At 44.5% G+C, this 17,878-nt stretch overlaps 1 protein-coding gene across 1 annotated transcript; it reads right to left on the bottom strand.

The window, feature by feature from the left end:
• Window positions 1–144: 144 nt before the first annotated feature.
• MTARC2 (mitochondrial amidoxime reducing component 2) lies at window positions 145–17,067 on the bottom strand. The gene is made up of 8 exons (XM_033099719.1): window positions 16,708–17,067; window positions 11,919–12,092; window positions 8,988–9,150; window positions 7,822–7,962; window positions 5,782–5,843; window positions 5,622–5,693; window positions 4,305–4,452; window positions 145–1,018 (listed from the first exon to the last, which is right to left on the bottom strand). The coding sequence occupies exons 1-7, from the start codon at window positions 16,992–16,994 to the stop codon at window positions 4,326–4,328; spliced, it is 1,026 nt and encodes a 341-aa protein (XP_032955610.1). The 5' UTR covers window positions 16,995–17,067; the 3' UTR covers window positions 145–1,018; window positions 4,305–4,325.
• Between the last annotated feature and the right edge of the window lie 811 nt (window positions 17,068–17,878).

Genomic DNA, 17,878 nt, shown 5'->3' with positions numbered 1-17,878 from the left:
CTGACCCTACCAACGACAGGAGGTATGTTTGTGGAGTTCAGTTGTATCTCTGCTAGGCAATCAGAAAGGGGAAAGAAAAATGAATGAGTGACTGAAGTTCTAATATAAAATGAGAAGGCCCTGGAAACACTCAAATACCAAATAAAAAGTACAATGGAGATTCCCGTTTATTAATATTAAAGAAACCACAAAATTATAAGTGGGTATAATTCGGTCAGTGTAAATTTGTGTTTAATCATACAAAAACAGTTCATTTCTCTTTGTTACCAAAAAAAAAAAAAAAAGAAGATTCACATCAAAAAATACGTTCAACTTCCTTCTCCCCACTCCAACTCTCAAAATTCCATTCTTCTAAATCCCATTTTCAACATTATCACACCTGAAATTGCAGGTGGTGTATCTGATGGTTACACACAATTATTTGTATATGGCTCAACAGAGGTGTAATCAAATATAAAAACAAGGTCTATAAAATAATTTCCATACTCAAGTACAACTTGATTCTACGATGGTTGGGTATAAAACACATGAGCGAAACATCAATAGGACTCAATAGCCACATGAAATCCGACTAATAGGATTTTGTGAGTGTGTTCACATATATAAAGGCACATCAGGAAACCGACTGTCCCCATTTCTCTTAAAACATGGAATGATAGGTAATAAAATGTAAACATTCAGAAAACTTTTTGCAGCTTTTTAGCTCATTCTTTAAACTTTAACAATATTAATGTCAGGGACTGGAGAAGTACAATAGCTACAGTAACATTCAAAATAATTTTATAGACAATTTTATTTATTTAAAAAGTCTTCATTACCTAAAATCTATATAACTTCTTATTCCCAATTCACCTCTAATAGTTTCCTCGCATTAACTCGGAGCATATGTAACTCCAACAAGTCAAAAATAGATTCATTTCCAGGGTGAAGATGATCAAAAGCTAGGTAATAAAAATTTCCCACGGTGCTATTGCTGCTGTTGTTAAAATCCTGATCAATGCCTCCTGATCGCTGAAACCTGAATAGATAATAAGAATCTTTGATTATTTGCTTATTTCTCTGACTGGTCATAAATAATTCAAGTACCCACAAAACAGTCACGTATTGAGGTTCAAATGCAGGAAATATAACCATGTCCTGTACCGAATTACCTTGAAAACAAAGCAGCCTCAAGATGGAGTCACCTACCCAGTTCTGGCAACAGCCCAGAGCAAGGGCTGTTTTTGTCTCACACGATATGTATACGGGGCTCAAATGGGAAGAACTCTTTCGAAAGCAATTTGTCAAGATGCTAAAAAAATATGCCTGTGCCTCATGAGTCAATAATTCCACTTTAGGAATCTAACTTACAGAAAAATACAATTTTAAAATGCTCTGCGTAGAAAGATGTATATTACAATATTATTTATAATGAAACTGGATATAGTCCAAGTGTCAAATACTGTAAAATGGTATTTAAAAAGTGCCATATACTTATACAATGTAATGTTATGAAGTCATCAAAAATGACATTTAAAGACTGGAGGGCTATGAAAGTGTTCATGATATATACTACTGTATATATATCAAACAACATATGATATATATATCATATATATATATACGTGTGAATATATATCATATGATATATAATATTTGTATGATATACATTATATATAATTATATATATATATGTATGATATATTGTATAATATATGTATGGTACATATCATAGACATCACAGCTACATTAAACAAACAAAAAAACCAACCAGAATAAAATTTATAAACACTGACAATGGACGATCACTTTCTTCTACTATTCCCATATTTTCTAAATTTGCCACAATGAACAGGCATTGCATTTATAATGGAACAGACAAACTTCTATGTGATTAAATTTTAAATGGATAAATAAACAACTCAAGTAACCCTGGTACAAGCATGAGCTGCTATTTTTTTTTAAAGTCCTTAGTCAACCTGTTGTGTACAGGAGGTCGTCCAGAATGCAGAAATGGTAGTGAGCTTCCACTTAAAGTAAATGAGCAACAGCTCTTATTTTAAAAGTCCAACAGGAAGGGATCACCACAGAGTACACCTCTCAGTGCTCCTGAGGAGCAGGCGGCAGGAAAGACTTTATTCCGAGTTCCCCAGCAGGGACTCCGAGGGACTGGCACTCATCGAGGAGAAGCATGCTCAGAGCAGGGAAGCAGAAGTACCCAGGGTCTGTGTGGGGGACTGGTAGGGAATAAAGCCGAGAGGGAGCTTGGGGACAAATGACAAACAGCATCTATGCCACGCCGAGGCCCTGGGCACTCCGTGCTTCCCTCTCCATGCCCCTTCCTCCGACTTTCGTCACGTGCCTGCCTGGCCTTTCCCTTCTCCTCTCACCTGCCTCCTGTCCATCCCAAAATGGTCCTCAGCAGAATCTTCCAAAAGCACAGTTTTGATCATGATTTGGGCTTAGACATGTTCCACAGCTACCTTTCCCTGCAAACGAACTTTCAAGAGCCGCCTCTCCCTCCTCATCTCCCTTTAACCTCCTAGGTCCTTACAGTAGGTTGGCCCTTCTAGGAGCTTCCATCACATTAGACCCCTGGAGCACTCTCCTGACTTTTATTCTTCAGCAAGCTCAGGTTTCATCTCTACCTTCGAACTTTGCTCCATCGCCCCACCAGGAAATAATCTGTTTCACCTCTGAAGCCAGGAAGCGCTGTCGTCTCTCCCTGAGTTGTAGTTTCTTTACACATAAAAATGTCTGGCATAAGCTGCACAAAGAGTGTGGTCTCAGCTCTATCTCTTATCAGCTCCTTGGCCCCAAGTCAGTCGACATATCCGAGCCTTTGTTTTCTGTCCCTGAAAATGGTGATTCTCACACCTATCTCACAGAGACTCTGAAAGGATTAGGCTTTTTAACACACAAGCTTCCCGGGGAGCTGAGTGAACCCCAGGTATTCCTGGCCTCCATCCCCTGTGAAACAGGATGGGACTGAGTGGGTTTGAGATCCAGCAATTTGAAGGACCCCTAACTGTTAAAGTACCTCAGAGGCCGTGGGGCTCCCTCAAAGATAGACAACAAATGGAAGACCTTGGCTCAGGCACTGATCCAGGTCCCGTCAGTTGTGGCCCAAACAGCATGAACACCGGGTCAGCTTCACTGAAGCTACATGGCTCAGGTTTGGCTTCACGTTGCCCAGATAAAGCTTTTAGAAACGGAAGGCATTCAGGAATTGCACAGTTTTCCCTTTAGTACGTACTGGATTTCATCACGTCCTAAGATGGATCATCATTGCATGCATCACTAAGTATTTTTTTCAAAAGGCATCCTGAATAGAAATCTTAAAATGTGGACAAAGGAAGCGTCTTAGACATCATGGAATATGGCTATAGTTATGCCAATGCCGGATCGCAACAGGTTGCCAATAGAAGTTTCTCTCCTTTTTGCCAACCTCAAGGGCAAACTCTGTCTCATCTTTATATCCACGATGGTATCTAGGGACTAGGCCCCACACGGAATAACTGGTGCCATGATAAATAACTCAAACGAGTTAGGACATGTCTGGACCACTATCCTATGTTATCCTTAAAAATGGTGGAATGAGGCCAGGCCACAGTGAGAGAGAAGGATGATGAAGAGTTTTGAACACGAGGTGACTTTAAGAACTGGGTTATGGATTTTACAAGACGCGTTACTTAAAAACCTCAATTTGAGGGCTTCCCACTGACTTTCTCATTCCTGTAATTTTAGGGTCAGGCATTATGCTCCAGGATCAGACTTTTATTCGGCCTGATGAAATCAACGTGAGAATATTACTTCTCACCATATGACTCAGAATCCAGGCACCTTGATACAAGGACTTTGCTCAAACTTTAAATATCGTATTTTAAAAAGTTATTGGATACAAAGCATGTAACATTTCCCTGCAAGTTAATTTGGAATACTTTACATATTTTCCCTTCCTTTTTTTCACAGAGACAGAATAAAATAAGTATTTATCTCTTGAAGGTCACTCACCTTCATATCCTTACTCCTGAATAATATTCCTTAATGAACTGAGCACATACCCCTGTCTCCCGCCGGGGCGGAGCGGGGAGGGGGTCCTGCATCCACCATTGCATAATTGAATGGGAAAGTGGGAAGGTGGGTGGGAGAACACAGGTTCCTGAGGGGATTAAAAATAAAGGGCACTTCCCAACGCCAAAGGTCAGAACACAAGCTGCTCATTCTCCCAACAGTTAAAGCAATAAATAAAACGTAAAAATGTGTCCACATGAGACAACGTGGCAGTGGCTTAAGGCCTTCCAGAAACGAAGCTGGCCATTTACCGTATCACCCTCATGGGTCCGTCACTGTACCATCAGATACACGGGATCACCAACTTTCAAGCTTCCAATTTTTTCCACCGCATAATAGACCCCAAAAAGGGGGGACGACTTGTATATTTGCTTCTCAGAAGGATCACACAGGCGGTAGCTGAAAGAAGCAAAAATTGGTCATCAGGCACAAAAAGGGAATCATAATCTAAGTGCTTTCAATAAAATTCAAGTTTTCATCTCCACGTTGTTTATAAGTAAATAACCAGCCTTTTCTGAAATGTTGACAGAGAAGTCTGTGGGCCATTAGTCAAACTGCAAATAATTCTGCTGTTTCTAGAAGTATCCTGAGAGTCTAAATAATTTTTCCATGGCTTCAGTTTGAGGCCAAAAAGAAAAAAAACAAAAGAAACTTTTATATGTTACTTAAAATAAATACTTCATTTATATGTGTACCTCCAATTTTACAACTCATTGAAACAAATACTCATGCAATCTTAAAATGGAACTGCCTTGAACTCTCCAAATCTTCTGTTTAATGCATTAAGCACTGTGCTTTCCACCCTTCCAAGTTCATAAGCTCAAAGTTGAGGTTCTTTGATGAACAAAAATTAAGACAGAGACACAGCTGAAGGGTGGGCAAGACTATTGCTGAAATGAATTTTTTTCTAAGGGCCTATCTAAAGAAAACAAATTAACCTCACTATATCTTAAAAATAAAAAAAAATAAAAACAGAATTGTAAATCTGAAGGCTTCAAGAAATAACCTCTTTTCTAACGTAAACTTATTAGAATCCAACAACAAAACAGAGGAAAGGGAAAGCAAACAGTATACATCGCCCCCAAAAATGTTAACTTTGGCTTAAAAATATATTCTATGTTGTGAACGAAGTCAGCCCAAATTCTTTACATAACGAAACAAAACAAATGAAAACACCCTGGCGTAAAAGAAGCTTCTGGATAAACAGACTGACATCTCATTACATTCCATATTTTCTATTTCATTATACAACTTCAATTATTCTCATATTCCTTCATATTGATTATAATAAAGAAATGTGAGTTGCAGTAAAAATAATACGTATTTGAGGTTTAATTTGGAAAATACATGTCAATGTTATTAACATTGACATCAGAGATATAAAAATTGCAAAACACACTATTATACAATTAAAAATTTGTCAAAAGCACTAGAAGATCCATTCAAAAACAAAGAGGAAGCAACACTCACTCACAGATAGACACACACCAAACAGAAGGCAGAGCACCTCCACCACAGGTAGTTCTAGGTGGGGATAATATTAAAAATACACTGGTCACGTGTTCTACCTCTTCAGGGTTTCCAGCGGTTCCTTCCTGTCTATCACTCCAGTATCTGGGTCCACCGTGGTCATAATGCACCTGTCATGCAATAACCAAGGGTTACCTGATGATTAAGGACCAATGGACAAGCCACATCCCAGAGGTGGAGTCTCACGAGCATCCTTACCTGGGACAAGACAAAGCCTTTTTCATTTCTACATTGCCAATTAGGAGTTCATCCCAAGTATCCTAGGAGAAAAGGAACAGTTATCTTTTGAATCAAGAATTCATTCGTCTTTCAAGCCATTTATTCTTTGGCTGGTTCTAACGATGAAGCTAAGCAGAAGAGAAAAATGCAAGACGACGCCAGGAAGTACCTCCAGAAAGGACTCAAGGAGAGGCAGCACAGGTTCCACCTGGGACTCACAGTCTCAGAAACCTGACTTTATCAGCACCGTAAGAACAGACCTTCCCTGAGGGACAGTTTGCCACGAGAATCATAAATTAACTCCAACGCCAATTTACTGATATACAATGAGAAATGTATAGTTGCAAGACAAGTCCACTCTCTCCTTAAAGCTAAGCTACAATGGAAGCCAAGTTAAAATCTGACGGTTCTTTGTTGAGTGGGAAATCCCCCGAGGAAAGTCAGTTATAAGACACACACTCAACACTTCTACCTCCACAGAGAGGCAAGCTGCTTATGGGTCCAGGTATTCCACGGCCATTGGCCCCGCTTCTTCCCGAGGCAGACACCCCATCCTCCTGACCCCAGAGTGAGTGGGGACCCAGTGCGATTTTGCTAAGTGGCCTGGCAGTGGCTTAAAGGAGGCAGAGCTGTGGAGACAGCCTAAATTCATGGACTTCTGACAGATAGCTGGAGCACACACCCTCACATGGCAGCCATGAGCTAGGTGACCCTGGGCAAGTTACTCAACTTCTCTGAGTCTCAGTTTCTGCCTCTGGAAAATACTACTCACCTCAGTGGCTATCAAACATTTTCTACCCGGAACCACCATGAACCAAGGTAGAAAATTACAGTTTACAGTTGCCAAAACCCAGAAGCAACCAAAATGTCCTTTAGTAGGTGAATATGGGGTTATATGGGAAATCTCTAGACCTTCCTCTCAATATTGTAAACCTAAAACTGCTCTGAAAAAGTCTTTTAAAAAATTGCATTTGATATTGTTTCCTAATGTTCTTTCACACACACACCCCAGCTACAACTTAAACAAGTTTTGTAAATAGTTCTTAACGTTTCTACATATAGTTTATTCTGATATCTTTTACTCTAGTCTTTTTTTTTTTTTTTTTTTTTTTTTTTAATGCTGGTCAGGATCTAGTCAACTGACATTATAACCCAATAATGGATTGTGGCCTGCAGTTTGGAAAAGGTAACTAGGGGCATTAAATGAGATGATGCATAAATGGTCTGGCAGAGTGCCTGCTACACAATACACATTTGATAACTGTGAGCCATAATTGTTATTGTTATTTTTGTTATTGGTTTCTATATTGTTATTTTTATCATTGCTACTTCAGAAATCCTTGAAGCCAGGCAGACTTTGCTGTTCTTATGTCAAAACATAGGCTTCTTATCTAAGCACCCAAATAAAATCCTAACTCACCCCGACTCTGGTTATTGGGGACAGAAAAGTCTGGTAATGATGATTTGCAAAAACTTTATCAGCAGCTGCAAAAGATCATCCTGGAGAACCCAGTTTACATGGCGGCTGGAGAGTGGGATGGGGGATAGAATTCAACCACAGCTGGCTGGCTTCCCAATCCACTGCCTTTCTAGAAGCTTCTTGGAGAAGCACTTTCCAAGGGACAGATACCACAAGGAGAGTTTTCTGCAGGCTTCTCCACTGTTCTTTCCTACTGTGGAATGAGGAATGATACAAATAGGACATTCCAAATAGGACATTCCAAATAGGACATTCCAAATAGGACATGTCAAGTCTTGCTCACCAGGACAGCAAGCAAAGAGACCTCCACAACAGTAAACTACAGAGATAAGAAGCATTGGTCAATTTTATTACTTTTAAATTTCATTGCTCTGCATTCCCAGAACTCAAACCAGTCCAAGGGAAGCTGTGTTTTAAAATCTGCTTAATATTCTGAGTCAAGTGGGAAAAGCACGAAGTACTTTGGGTCGCAAAGAGTAAATGTCAGTGTCTTGAACAGCACTTCTGAGCCTAGTGCACAAAAGCACAGAGCCACTTACCTCCTCAAAAGCGTCGCAGCCTGTCACCACGACATTTGGCCGGAACTGGTCCATTTTCACTTTCTTCTCCAGCCTGGCATTCAGATCTGCCAGGGAGGCTTCCGACAGGATCATGATGGGACTGCAATCTGGGTAGGCAATCTGTGACAAGAGCACGGCACCATCAAGCCTCACTGCCCATGAAATCCCTCAGACCAACAGCAAAGCTTCAGTCTAGAAGCGAAACCACCGGAGTGCAGAAAGGAAAGGTGGTGTCCGCCCAGGAAAGAGAGGAGGTGCTGCAGACTTAAAAAGATGGCCAAGACAGCTCTGGGCTTAGGGCGTCCTTCTCGTCCAAGCACTGACGGCAGCAGTCAAGCTCAGGGCCAACCTTAACCTCAGGCTTCACTTTCTTTCTCGTTCCCTGCTCTAGCCCTGGACAGGTGAGGCGCTTCCCACATCATCACCATCAAACAGGGGAAGGGTGTGCGGCCGATCAGCTCTACTCCACTAATGATTTCTTTCAGCCGCCACTCAACATGCATTTAAGAAGCACCTATTATGTATCGGGCACTGTTCCCGGTGGGGAAATAGCAGTGAACAAAGCAGATAAAAACCCCTGCATTCAAGGAGCTTGGAGTTCAAGGACTACAGGGGAGACACGCTGAGAAGTTTGCATTTTAAATCTTGCTCACTGTACAATCAAAGGCTTTGGTCTTTGGGCTGTAGGTGATACAGAGGGAGGTTTTCTTCTGAAGGAAGTGTCTTCTCAGTGCCTAAAATAACCATCCCATACTAACTGGGAAGGCAGCGCTGGGAGAAAGTCTGCTTCTGTAATTTCAGGAAACCTGGATTTAGTCCCAAACAAATCTCGCACTTTCACCTTCCCCTCCCATTTTCTCCTGAGTTCCCATCGCCCTGGGAGTCACTCCTGGCTTCTCCCTGCACAGTATCTACCACATACCATCCCCCATGCATCCTGGAGGGCCCCCCCCCCCTACGCTCTGGTATCCACCTCCCTCTCTATGCCCAATACCTGCCCAGGTGGCGCCCTCAGTACCACTCACTTGGGCTGTGACGACACTTTCGTAACTGGGATCCTAAGGCAGGCTCTTTGTGGGCCAAGAAGGAAGCCAGAAAGAAAAGGGTGCGTGGTAGAAGTGAAGCGCAGCTCTCTGTCAGCTCACCTGGTAATTCTGTACAATAGACGCAAAAATGTCCTTTGCTTCTCTTCCCTTCATATTCTTTTCAAACTGAACCAGCCTTAAAGCATCTGTTTTCAAGAACTTGGTGAACCATTGAGCTGCCGCGTCACCACAGTCCCTGCCCTTAATGTCAAGACCAAAAATCCTGGAAGGGTGATGAGAGAACATCAGGGTTACATTCTTACACCAACACACTGGGTGACGGTGTCAAGATGGAACAGCTGGGCCGTTGGGACCAGACTATCCCAGGGGGCCAGTGAGTGACCTGTGGGCCAAAGCTGGGCAGACGCAGTGCGGGAAGGGAGCAGCATGTGCTCCAGGCAAGAGCTTGTTACACCCCCTTAGGTATGCCACTCACCAGGATCTTGTAAAAAAGCAGATTGTGGTTCTGTAGGTTGGATGGGAGCCTGAGATTCTGCATTCCTGACAAGCTTCAGGATGCCTAAGCTGCCAGTCCGTCCGTGGACCACACCTTCGAGTAGCAAGGATTTAGGATGCCCCTCAGGTGTAGTAGGTGCACCCTGAGCTTGGAGGCTGGCAGACCTGGTCCAGACTCTGTTACTCTAGTCTGTGACCTTCAGCAAATCATTGGACTCCTCTGACCTTCTGTCTCCAGTTGCAAATTGGAGATAATAATACAGTACCTACCCACATGGTAGGCACAGATTTCATTAGATAACACAACGGTCTACAAGGTTTTTTTGCTTGAGTGCCCCTAAAAGAGTTCTTTAATGCTTTGTACCCCTCACAGAATTGTAAATTAACAGGTAAACTTTTTTATAAGTCTAATTTGTTGTGAAAGATATCATGTCCATTGAATTGTAAATATTAATCTTTAAAATGAAATTATATTATAAAATATATTCTATATTAATATTATTAATCTATAAAAATTATATTAAAATAAAGTTATGCTTTTAAAAGTATGCAATGGAATCTAATGCCATGGCAGTTTGATTTCTATCCTTACCTGTTTTTTAAAATACATCATTAAGGTCTCCCTTTATGGTCCACATTTAAAAATTTTTTTTTTCTAGTTTCATTGAGATGGAATCGACATACAGCACCATGTAAGTTTAAGGGGTATAACATAATGACTTGACATACATATGTTGTGAAATGATTACCACAGTTAAGTTTAGTTAACATCCTTCACCTCATAAAGATACAAATGAAAAAACAAAAAGAAGAAAAAAGTTGTTTTTTCTTTGTGATGAGAACTCAAGGTCAACTCTCTTAACAACTTTCAAATATAGCACATAACAGTGTTAACCAGTCATCACACTGTACGTTACATCTCTAGTATTTATCTTAAAACTGGAAGTTTCTACCTTGTGACCAACTTCCTCCAATTCACTGCCTCCCAGTTTCTGGTAGGCACAAATCTGAGCTCTTTTTTCTATGAGTTTGGTTTGGCGGGGGGCGGGGGGGGGGTGGGGGGGGGTTGGAGTGTGTTTTTTGTTTTACTTTATTCCCCATAGAAGTGAAGTCATACAGTATCTGTCTTCCTCTGCCTAAATTACTGCATGTAGCATAATGCCCTCAAGGTCCATCCATGTTGTCGCAGATGTCATGATTTCTTTCTTTCTCGTGGCTGAATAAAAGGACTGGTAACAAAACTTAGTTCATGAGAACAGCAGACAATGGAGCCTTACTCTGATAAAATATAAATCTGGCATTTTCTTATAAAAATTAGCACACACTCCCCTCAGTTCAGATGGCTATGTTCAAGCATTTCCTTTACTTTTTTCCAACTTGAGGTTATTGGTTTAGTTTAGTTTAGTTTAGGCCCTGGTGAGCTAGCTGTGGTAATCACTCCGTTTGTCACTTACCATCTATTTCATACCATTTCTTTGTGTTTTAGCATTTCCCACGACAACCAATCCAGGCCGGATTAGCATGTCTGACTAGCTGGACAGGACGGCATGCTGACTGCATTCATTCATTTCTCTGTGTCGATCCAGATGCACGGTTCCTAGGGCTGGTTTCTCCAAACTCTGAGGGCTCTCAACTCCCATGTGCCCCAGAAACCTTGGAAAGCTCCAGAATCCTTATCACCCAACCCTGAGATACAGCTGGTGACATCTCCACTGACTCCCTTATCTGCCTGGCTTGGAGGGCTGACAACGCTGAACAGAAGTCCATTCAACTTGAATAAAAAGAGACAAACCCTAAAGATTGGCTCTTTGCATTCCCCCTGTATTTGTATTAATCATGCTTTTTTAAATTTTCTGTATTTTTGATGCTTTGACATCTCAGGGGCCTTGCTGATTCTAAGGAAACTGCCCCTCCTAGACCTAGTCAATGCCTAGAGATAGTAAACCACTAGATTTCTGTATGCCAACCAGGGCACAGCACCCAGCCCCAACCACCTCCTCTGCTGTGCTCTTACACTCCTGGCTATCTCCTGCCCTAATCCCCTAGAACCAGGTACCAGACAACTAGGGATGGCCTCTGTGTCCCAGAGCCCACTGGAATGATTCAAATTAGCCAATCCTAGACCTGTTTATCCTACCTCACCCAGTCCTTCCTGTACAAACCACACTAAAGGCTCTTGCTCACATTTTTCCCGTTCCCTCTGCCTCCTAACCAACCCGGGTGCTTCCCACTAGGCCTCCTGTTTCTAGGGACCAGTGAATATGAAAAACTTCTTTCTTCATGACAGTCATTTCCGTGTCTGCGTGTCTTCCCACACCTGATTAAAACAAATCCACATACCCTAAAATAATGTCCTGCATCACCCACTCACACCTGACCACTGGCTGTATCCCAACCCAGACTAGACTTCTCTTAAATAATTCCTTTACCAATATCCTTACCTACTGTACCAACTTTAGCAAGACAGAGTACACAAAGCAGACTAAAAGGAAATCAGGCCTGGTCGCAGGTCCCCGAGGCCCTCAGGCAGAGTACCTGCAGTCATGGAGCGCGTTTGAAGAAGGCAGCTTGCTCTCCAAAACCAGCGGGTCCACATCTGGAGCCCTGAAGACCAGGCAATCGTCCTCACAGGTGACAGAGACCAGGACCAGGCGTGGCTCCTGCCGGGCTGTGACCATGTGTCCATCTTCCTTAATCACCAGCCAAAACCTGCCAAGAAACAAACAAGGGCACACTCAGGAAACCCACTTCTATCCTCTCAACAGCTTCTCTCTAGCTTTCTATTTCTTCAAAACCCTCTCCCTGCCCCAACTCGGGAAGCAACCACTGTTTTCTAGACAATAATCCAGATGCAGCCATATTCTTTGGGTTCAAAAGTTGGTGCCCCTAAAGGGAACGTCTGTGGCAGAAACAGACCTGGGAACGAGTGTCTGGCTAATGTCTGAAAACGCCTAGTTCCAAAAATCCAGAAAATTTGGCCTTCTCCCACTGCTTAGACAACTATATTGCTTATTTGGGGGCCTCTGCTTTGGTCAGAAACTTCCCCAGGCCTGTGGAACATGTCTCTGAGCCCCAAGTTGAAATGAAATGTCTTCCAGGTCTTTCTGTTGTGGAACCAGATGCAGTTGGCCAAAATCACGGGCCCAAGTAACCTGAAACCCTAGACAAAGGTCATATAATGTTTGTGACTCCAAGAGGATGCAAGTCGGCCTCTATCTTGTATAACTTGCTGTGACAAGCAGATCTCACATCAGCAACCCCCTGAACAGGTTTTCCCCTTCGTGCACACATTCTGACTCTGAGAATAAAGATTCATGAAAGCCAACTGTGAGATAAGAATTCCATTCACCTGCTGGAGCAACCACTGTCCTGGACGCCCCCCTCCATATCATGTCCGCTGGGAACAATGGGGTGAACTGAAGAATGGGAAGGGTTGTTGAACTGGTTAGGCTGGTTATGCTTTTATCATAGTGGACTATAACGTTCGGGATTACACCACACAAACGATTTGATTACTAAAAAAAAGGGGGGCAGGTACTAGCCCTAGGGGAAACAGATTTCAATATCACCATTTTAAAGCATAGAATTGGCAGACCAGTACAGTGGGTGAGGAACTCTGCGACACTGACGAGTGAGCAAAGCAGGAAAAAGACAGCCCCTTCGAGAATGAGGGGTGCTTCCTCCCACTGAAGACATTGGAGCCAGATGGAAGTGTCTGAGATAACCTGATGAGGACATCTAAGATCAAAGGGGAGGGAGCCCTTCTCTGCCCTCACCTCACCCTGATGGATAATATCACCTCTGGAATCTTCCGATCAGGCTACCTTTCCCGGCCTGTCCACGTGCTGGCTAAACTGTCCCTTCTGAAGCGGCACACTCTGGCTGGCACCTGTGCCCTGCGAACTGGCATGTGTGCGGGTGGGAGGGTATAGCTGTGGTGGTGACAGCAGTGCAAAGACATTTCTTTTAGGAATCGTCTTGGCTCCTCCCTTCCTGTGTCGCTGGGCAGTAGCAGGTCCCCACACCTCTGAGGAGGCCACTGTTCCTTTTCCAGGTTTCTTTCATTCCCAGAGTTCTCTGGCCTGCTCTCCTGTGGAGTTCTGTAACCTATCCCAACCAGGCCTCATCACCCTGGCCATACAGTACTGATTCTTCACCTCTTGCACACAGTGATGCTCGGTGAATGAGTACTTAGCTCTATTCTGGCAGATCTAAAAGAAAGGATAAGTCGGGAGTGTCCATTTTTTTCATGACCACTTTCTCACAACCTAGTCTGACACACTACAAGCCACACCTTCATTTCGCACATAAAATGTGAGTCTGAGGTGTGGGGATCAGTGGAGAGCCCCGCACTGAGCCCAGCCCAACGGTGCCCTGAGCGGCCAACAGCAGTGGGGAAGCAAAGCCAGAAAATCTCATTTCTAAACTTACGTGGTGGCCTGGGAAGCAGGAAGGACTGAGGCTGAAAATGGGGGAAAAGAAACCCCACCACAGAAAGGAGGGTGAAGGCAGGAACAATCCAAGTGAAAATGACACATGGGATGATAAAGTTAGGGAATTCCTTTCTCCCAGAGGTAATAATAGTCTGTGTAGAAGAAATAAGGGGCTGACTTCACAAAGGGTTCGGACAGATTTATAAATGATCGAGTCCTGTGTGGCTGCTAAGGAGAGGGTTATTTACAAGCTCAAGAAGGGCAGCCATCGCTCTGAGAGTTGGTGCCAGACCGCCCATGCCAGTGTTTTGCTGGATGGACTTTAAACATGCTCAAAGCTCAGAGTGCTGAAGCCGGGCATTCACAAATCTGTTAAGAGCTTTGATAAAATATCTCTAGAAATGTGAGACACAGAGCACTTATAGAAGAAGACCCCAGCTTCTTGGAACAGCTCCAGAGACATGAGTTCAAAATCGAATTACATAAAGAGGTCTTTTTCTGCCTTCTAGACTATTTGTCGTTTTCTTACTGAACTCTGAAGATGAGGGAACAACAGCAATCATTTAGCAGAGTTGTTTTTTCTCCCCAAGCTGGCTTTCAAGTTTCAATTATCTTTTAATAAACAAAATCTAGATTGGATAGAATCTTAGAGATCAAGGTCACCCTCTTTCTTTTACAGTTGGAAAATAATGAGGCTCAGAGAGGTTGATGTCTTTGCCCAAGGTCTCCTGATCCTGGGTGACAATCCTGGCACTTCCAAATCGCACACTGGTTTCACAGAAAGAGCACGAGGGCTGTGCTCACCGAGATCTGAGTTCACATCCCTCCAGCACATGACGGTTTTGTGATCTTGGGTGAAACACAGCAGATACTTGCATAACGTCATTTTGTTCACCGTCATTTCGTTATTAACATTGATGAGACGCTGTAGGAACTTGATTCTTGTTGATATGTTAGCCTCTGGTAAAATTGGTTTCCTTGTAAGTCCTTTGGCTTAAAGTCACAGAACCTATTGAGGACTTACTTTACTCATCCTTTCTGATACTGTTTCCTTATTTGCCAAGTGAAGATGCTACCAAGCCCACAAGAAAGTTATGAAACTTAAATAAGATCATCTATGTGACAGGATTTAGCTCACAGTCTGCTGCATATGAAGCACTGAATAAATGTCCCTTCTACTGACTTTCCCTCCACTCCAGTCTCCACACCACAACACCCATCCCAACCACTTATTGTTCAAAACAAAGGAAAGATGATACCGTTCCATTTATTTTAGGACGTCCACGGAAGCAGAAAAGCAAAGGACAAATATGTTCTTTCTGTGGGAACAATAGTCACAGCAAGGTACTGACAACGAGAAGTGGGAAAGCAAGTCATTGAGATGATTTGAAGGAACATAGGTAAGAACTGGAACTCTCTCTGTGAAATAACTTCAGTCCTTCATGGAAAGAAGGAAGTGGCACAAATTCATTTTCCATGGATGCACATCATGAAAATTTGCCTCTCCAGGTTTTAGGAGGGTGTCCAGCCAAGTGTGCCTGAAGTCTTTCCAGGAAGAAGAAACCTCTTGTAGTCCTTCACACCTGAATAAAGTCTAAACATCTTCTTCTTCTTCTTCTTCATGGTCCCAGGTAAACCCTTTACTTCGAGCATCAGAGTCACCCTGGGAGATGCCAACACTACACAAGCCGATTCCCCTCTGGGTGATTCTGATTCCATAGGTCTGGGATGGAATCGCAGGAAATTACAATTTTTAAAAACGCTCCAGGATTAGACCTCTGGGGTACAAGGGGGATGGACAATCCCCCCATGAGTTACGTGGTCTGCATACACAACTACGATAAGTTGAAGTTTTTCTATGTCGAGGGAGCCCGCATTTCTTTAAAGGACAGCATTCTTCAGAGAAGAGTGAGTACATGTGTTCTGGAGTGACCTCAGGGCAGCTGACTCCCTCTGCTAGAAGGTTTCTTGAATGACCAACTGGCAAACCTCCCTCCCCCTAGACACAAGACCAGAGCTAAACCATCCAGCCAGATAGGAAGGCAACTTGACCCTGAGGAAGCAAAGGAGGTTTTGTTCTTCCTTGATCACTCTTCCTAGTCCTTCACTGTCAGGAGACCCCTCGCCGTATTCAGCTGCGTAATCCTGTGTCAGTGATATGTGTCTGTGCCTCACCTTTGGGGTGAGGTAAATGACAGCACACCTTTTCTTTTCTGAGAGAGAATGAAATGTCTATGTTCCAGGTCCTATGTGGGTAGGGACTTGACCTAAAGTTCTTCTCTGAGGACCATTCTGCCTCCGGGAGAAGGGGACACACTATTCCCTTAATGGTAAATATTACACTTGCAGTCCCCCTGACACCCCGTCCCCAACAGAAGACTTCACTCTGCTCATTACTAATTAAAGTGGGTCAGATGTCCCCACCTCTTGGGTCTCCCAGGCACCTTGCCCAGGACTGGAGATGATGACCAACAAGCCCCAGCCAGACCAAAGCCAATGTCCTTGAACAAGACTTGGTTTCAATGTTGCTCAGTCCGCTAGTGCCAATGGCATTTTACTTTTCCACTATTGTGTCTTACTCAGATAGAGCAAGCAAGTTTAGAACTAATAGGGAGTCTTGGAGATAACCATGTCAGTCCCCCTCCTTTTACAGAGGCGGAACCTCTCCCCCAGAAAGGAGCAGAGGCTTGCCCCTACCTACCTTTCCAAACCTGAATCGGATATGAACTTGACCTTCCCAGCTAAGGGATCAAAGGCAGAGGCTCCAACAAGCAGCCCAGGAAACCCATGTGGCAAACCTCTATTTTCCTTCCCCGGGACCAGCCCCACCTCCCCCACCCCACCAGATCCCCAGCAGGTCCCCTGCTGTCTCCTGCCCGTGCACACCATACCTGTCCCGCAGGTGGCCTCTGCATAGCCCCATGGCCGTGCACTGGGCCTCGCTCACCGAGACCCCCTTGCAGGACTTGACCGGGTAGATCCAGAGCTCCGACACGGTGCCCACCTGCTGCAATCGTCGGCGTCGCCTGGGTCGCGCTTGGCGCCAGACGACCGTCCCCAGGGCCACCGCGACCAGTCCCAGCGCGGCCACCCCGAGCCAGGCGGGCCGGGGCTGCGCGGGGAGGCGCAGCGCGGGGAGGCCGAGGCGGGCCAGCGCGGAGGATCCCGCAGCGCCCATGGCCTAGTGTTTGCGGGCAGTGACTCAAGCAGGGATAAGCGTGCAGGCTCCGAAGGCCTCGGCGGGGGGCGGAGCGAGAGTTGGCCCAATCCCTGGTTGGGACACCGTGACCGCACGCGCAGAGCTGACCGGATGGGTTACATGGGGGGGGGGGGAGCGAGGGGGAGGGGGGGAGGGGGGCGGGAGGGAGGGAACGCGCACTAAATGCGGTGGCAGGGACTAGGCAGCAATGGGGGAAATCGAGACACAGAGCAGCCGGGTACTCACGCGCCCGGAAGGCGATCGTGATGCGCAAAGCAAGCAGGCTGACCGACCACTTCAGGGTGGTCACTTTTGCTTCACTTCTCCTCTTCCTGGTCCCCTGCAGCACGACAAAAACCCGGCAGCATAACCCGTCACTCACCCACCCCCATCTATTGCCCCTTCTCTTCTAATACCACCCGCTCGGTTGCTTGACAGGAGTGCACCCGACTGTGAAAGTGATTGTGTGTGGATTGCAGCATGGGAGATTTAAAAACGTGTACAAACTCCTTTTTCTGGCTCATCGCTCAAGAATGGCAGAACTGTCAGCCCTCAGCCCACTCCGTGGAAACTTGTACACGGTGACCAAACTCCAACACGGCTTCCTGCAATCTAAGGCCAAATGCTCAGGGTGACCCTGAAACAGGGCCCGCTGGGCACCCGCACAGCAGAGACCTCTGGAGTCCCCGGCCTCATCTTTCCTTGACCTACCTATAGCTTAACAATAGGTCGTCTCCCTGTAGCTCGAGCTCAGAATGTCCCCTGTCCCACCCAGTTCCCTGTTTTAGAAAATTACCCTGAAATTTATGATGAATACCCTTAGGCTTATTGATCACAAGCTCAATGGTCTACCAGGCTGATCC

Source organism: Rhinolophus ferrumequinum, chromosome 27 (assembly GCF_004115265.2).
Source record: "Rhinolophus ferrumequinum isolate MPI-CBG mRhiFer1 chromosome 27, mRhiFer1_v1.p, whole genome shotgun sequence".
NCBI classification, from domain to species: Eukaryota; Metazoa; Chordata; class Mammalia; order Chiroptera; family Rhinolophidae; genus Rhinolophus; species Rhinolophus ferrumequinum.
The sequence above is the reverse complement of the archived record's forward strand: the minus strand, read 5'-3'. Positions and strand labels throughout refer to the sequence as shown.

Bases quoted from the DNA above. Each gene is read 5' to 3' on its own strand.
- MTARC2 (XM_033099719.1), bottom strand. From the start codon at position 16,994: ATGGGCGCTGCGGGATCCTCCGCGCTGGCCCGCCTCGGCCTCCCCGCG. The intron at 7,963-8,987 runs GTGAGCTGACAG...CTCTTGTCACAG, and splicing joins CTATTGTACAGAATTACCAG to ATTGCCTACCCAGATTGCAG. The intron at 5,694-5,781 runs GTAAGGATGCTC...ATTGCATGACAG, and splicing joins AAGGCTTTGTCTTGTCCCAG to GTGCATTATGACCACGGTGG.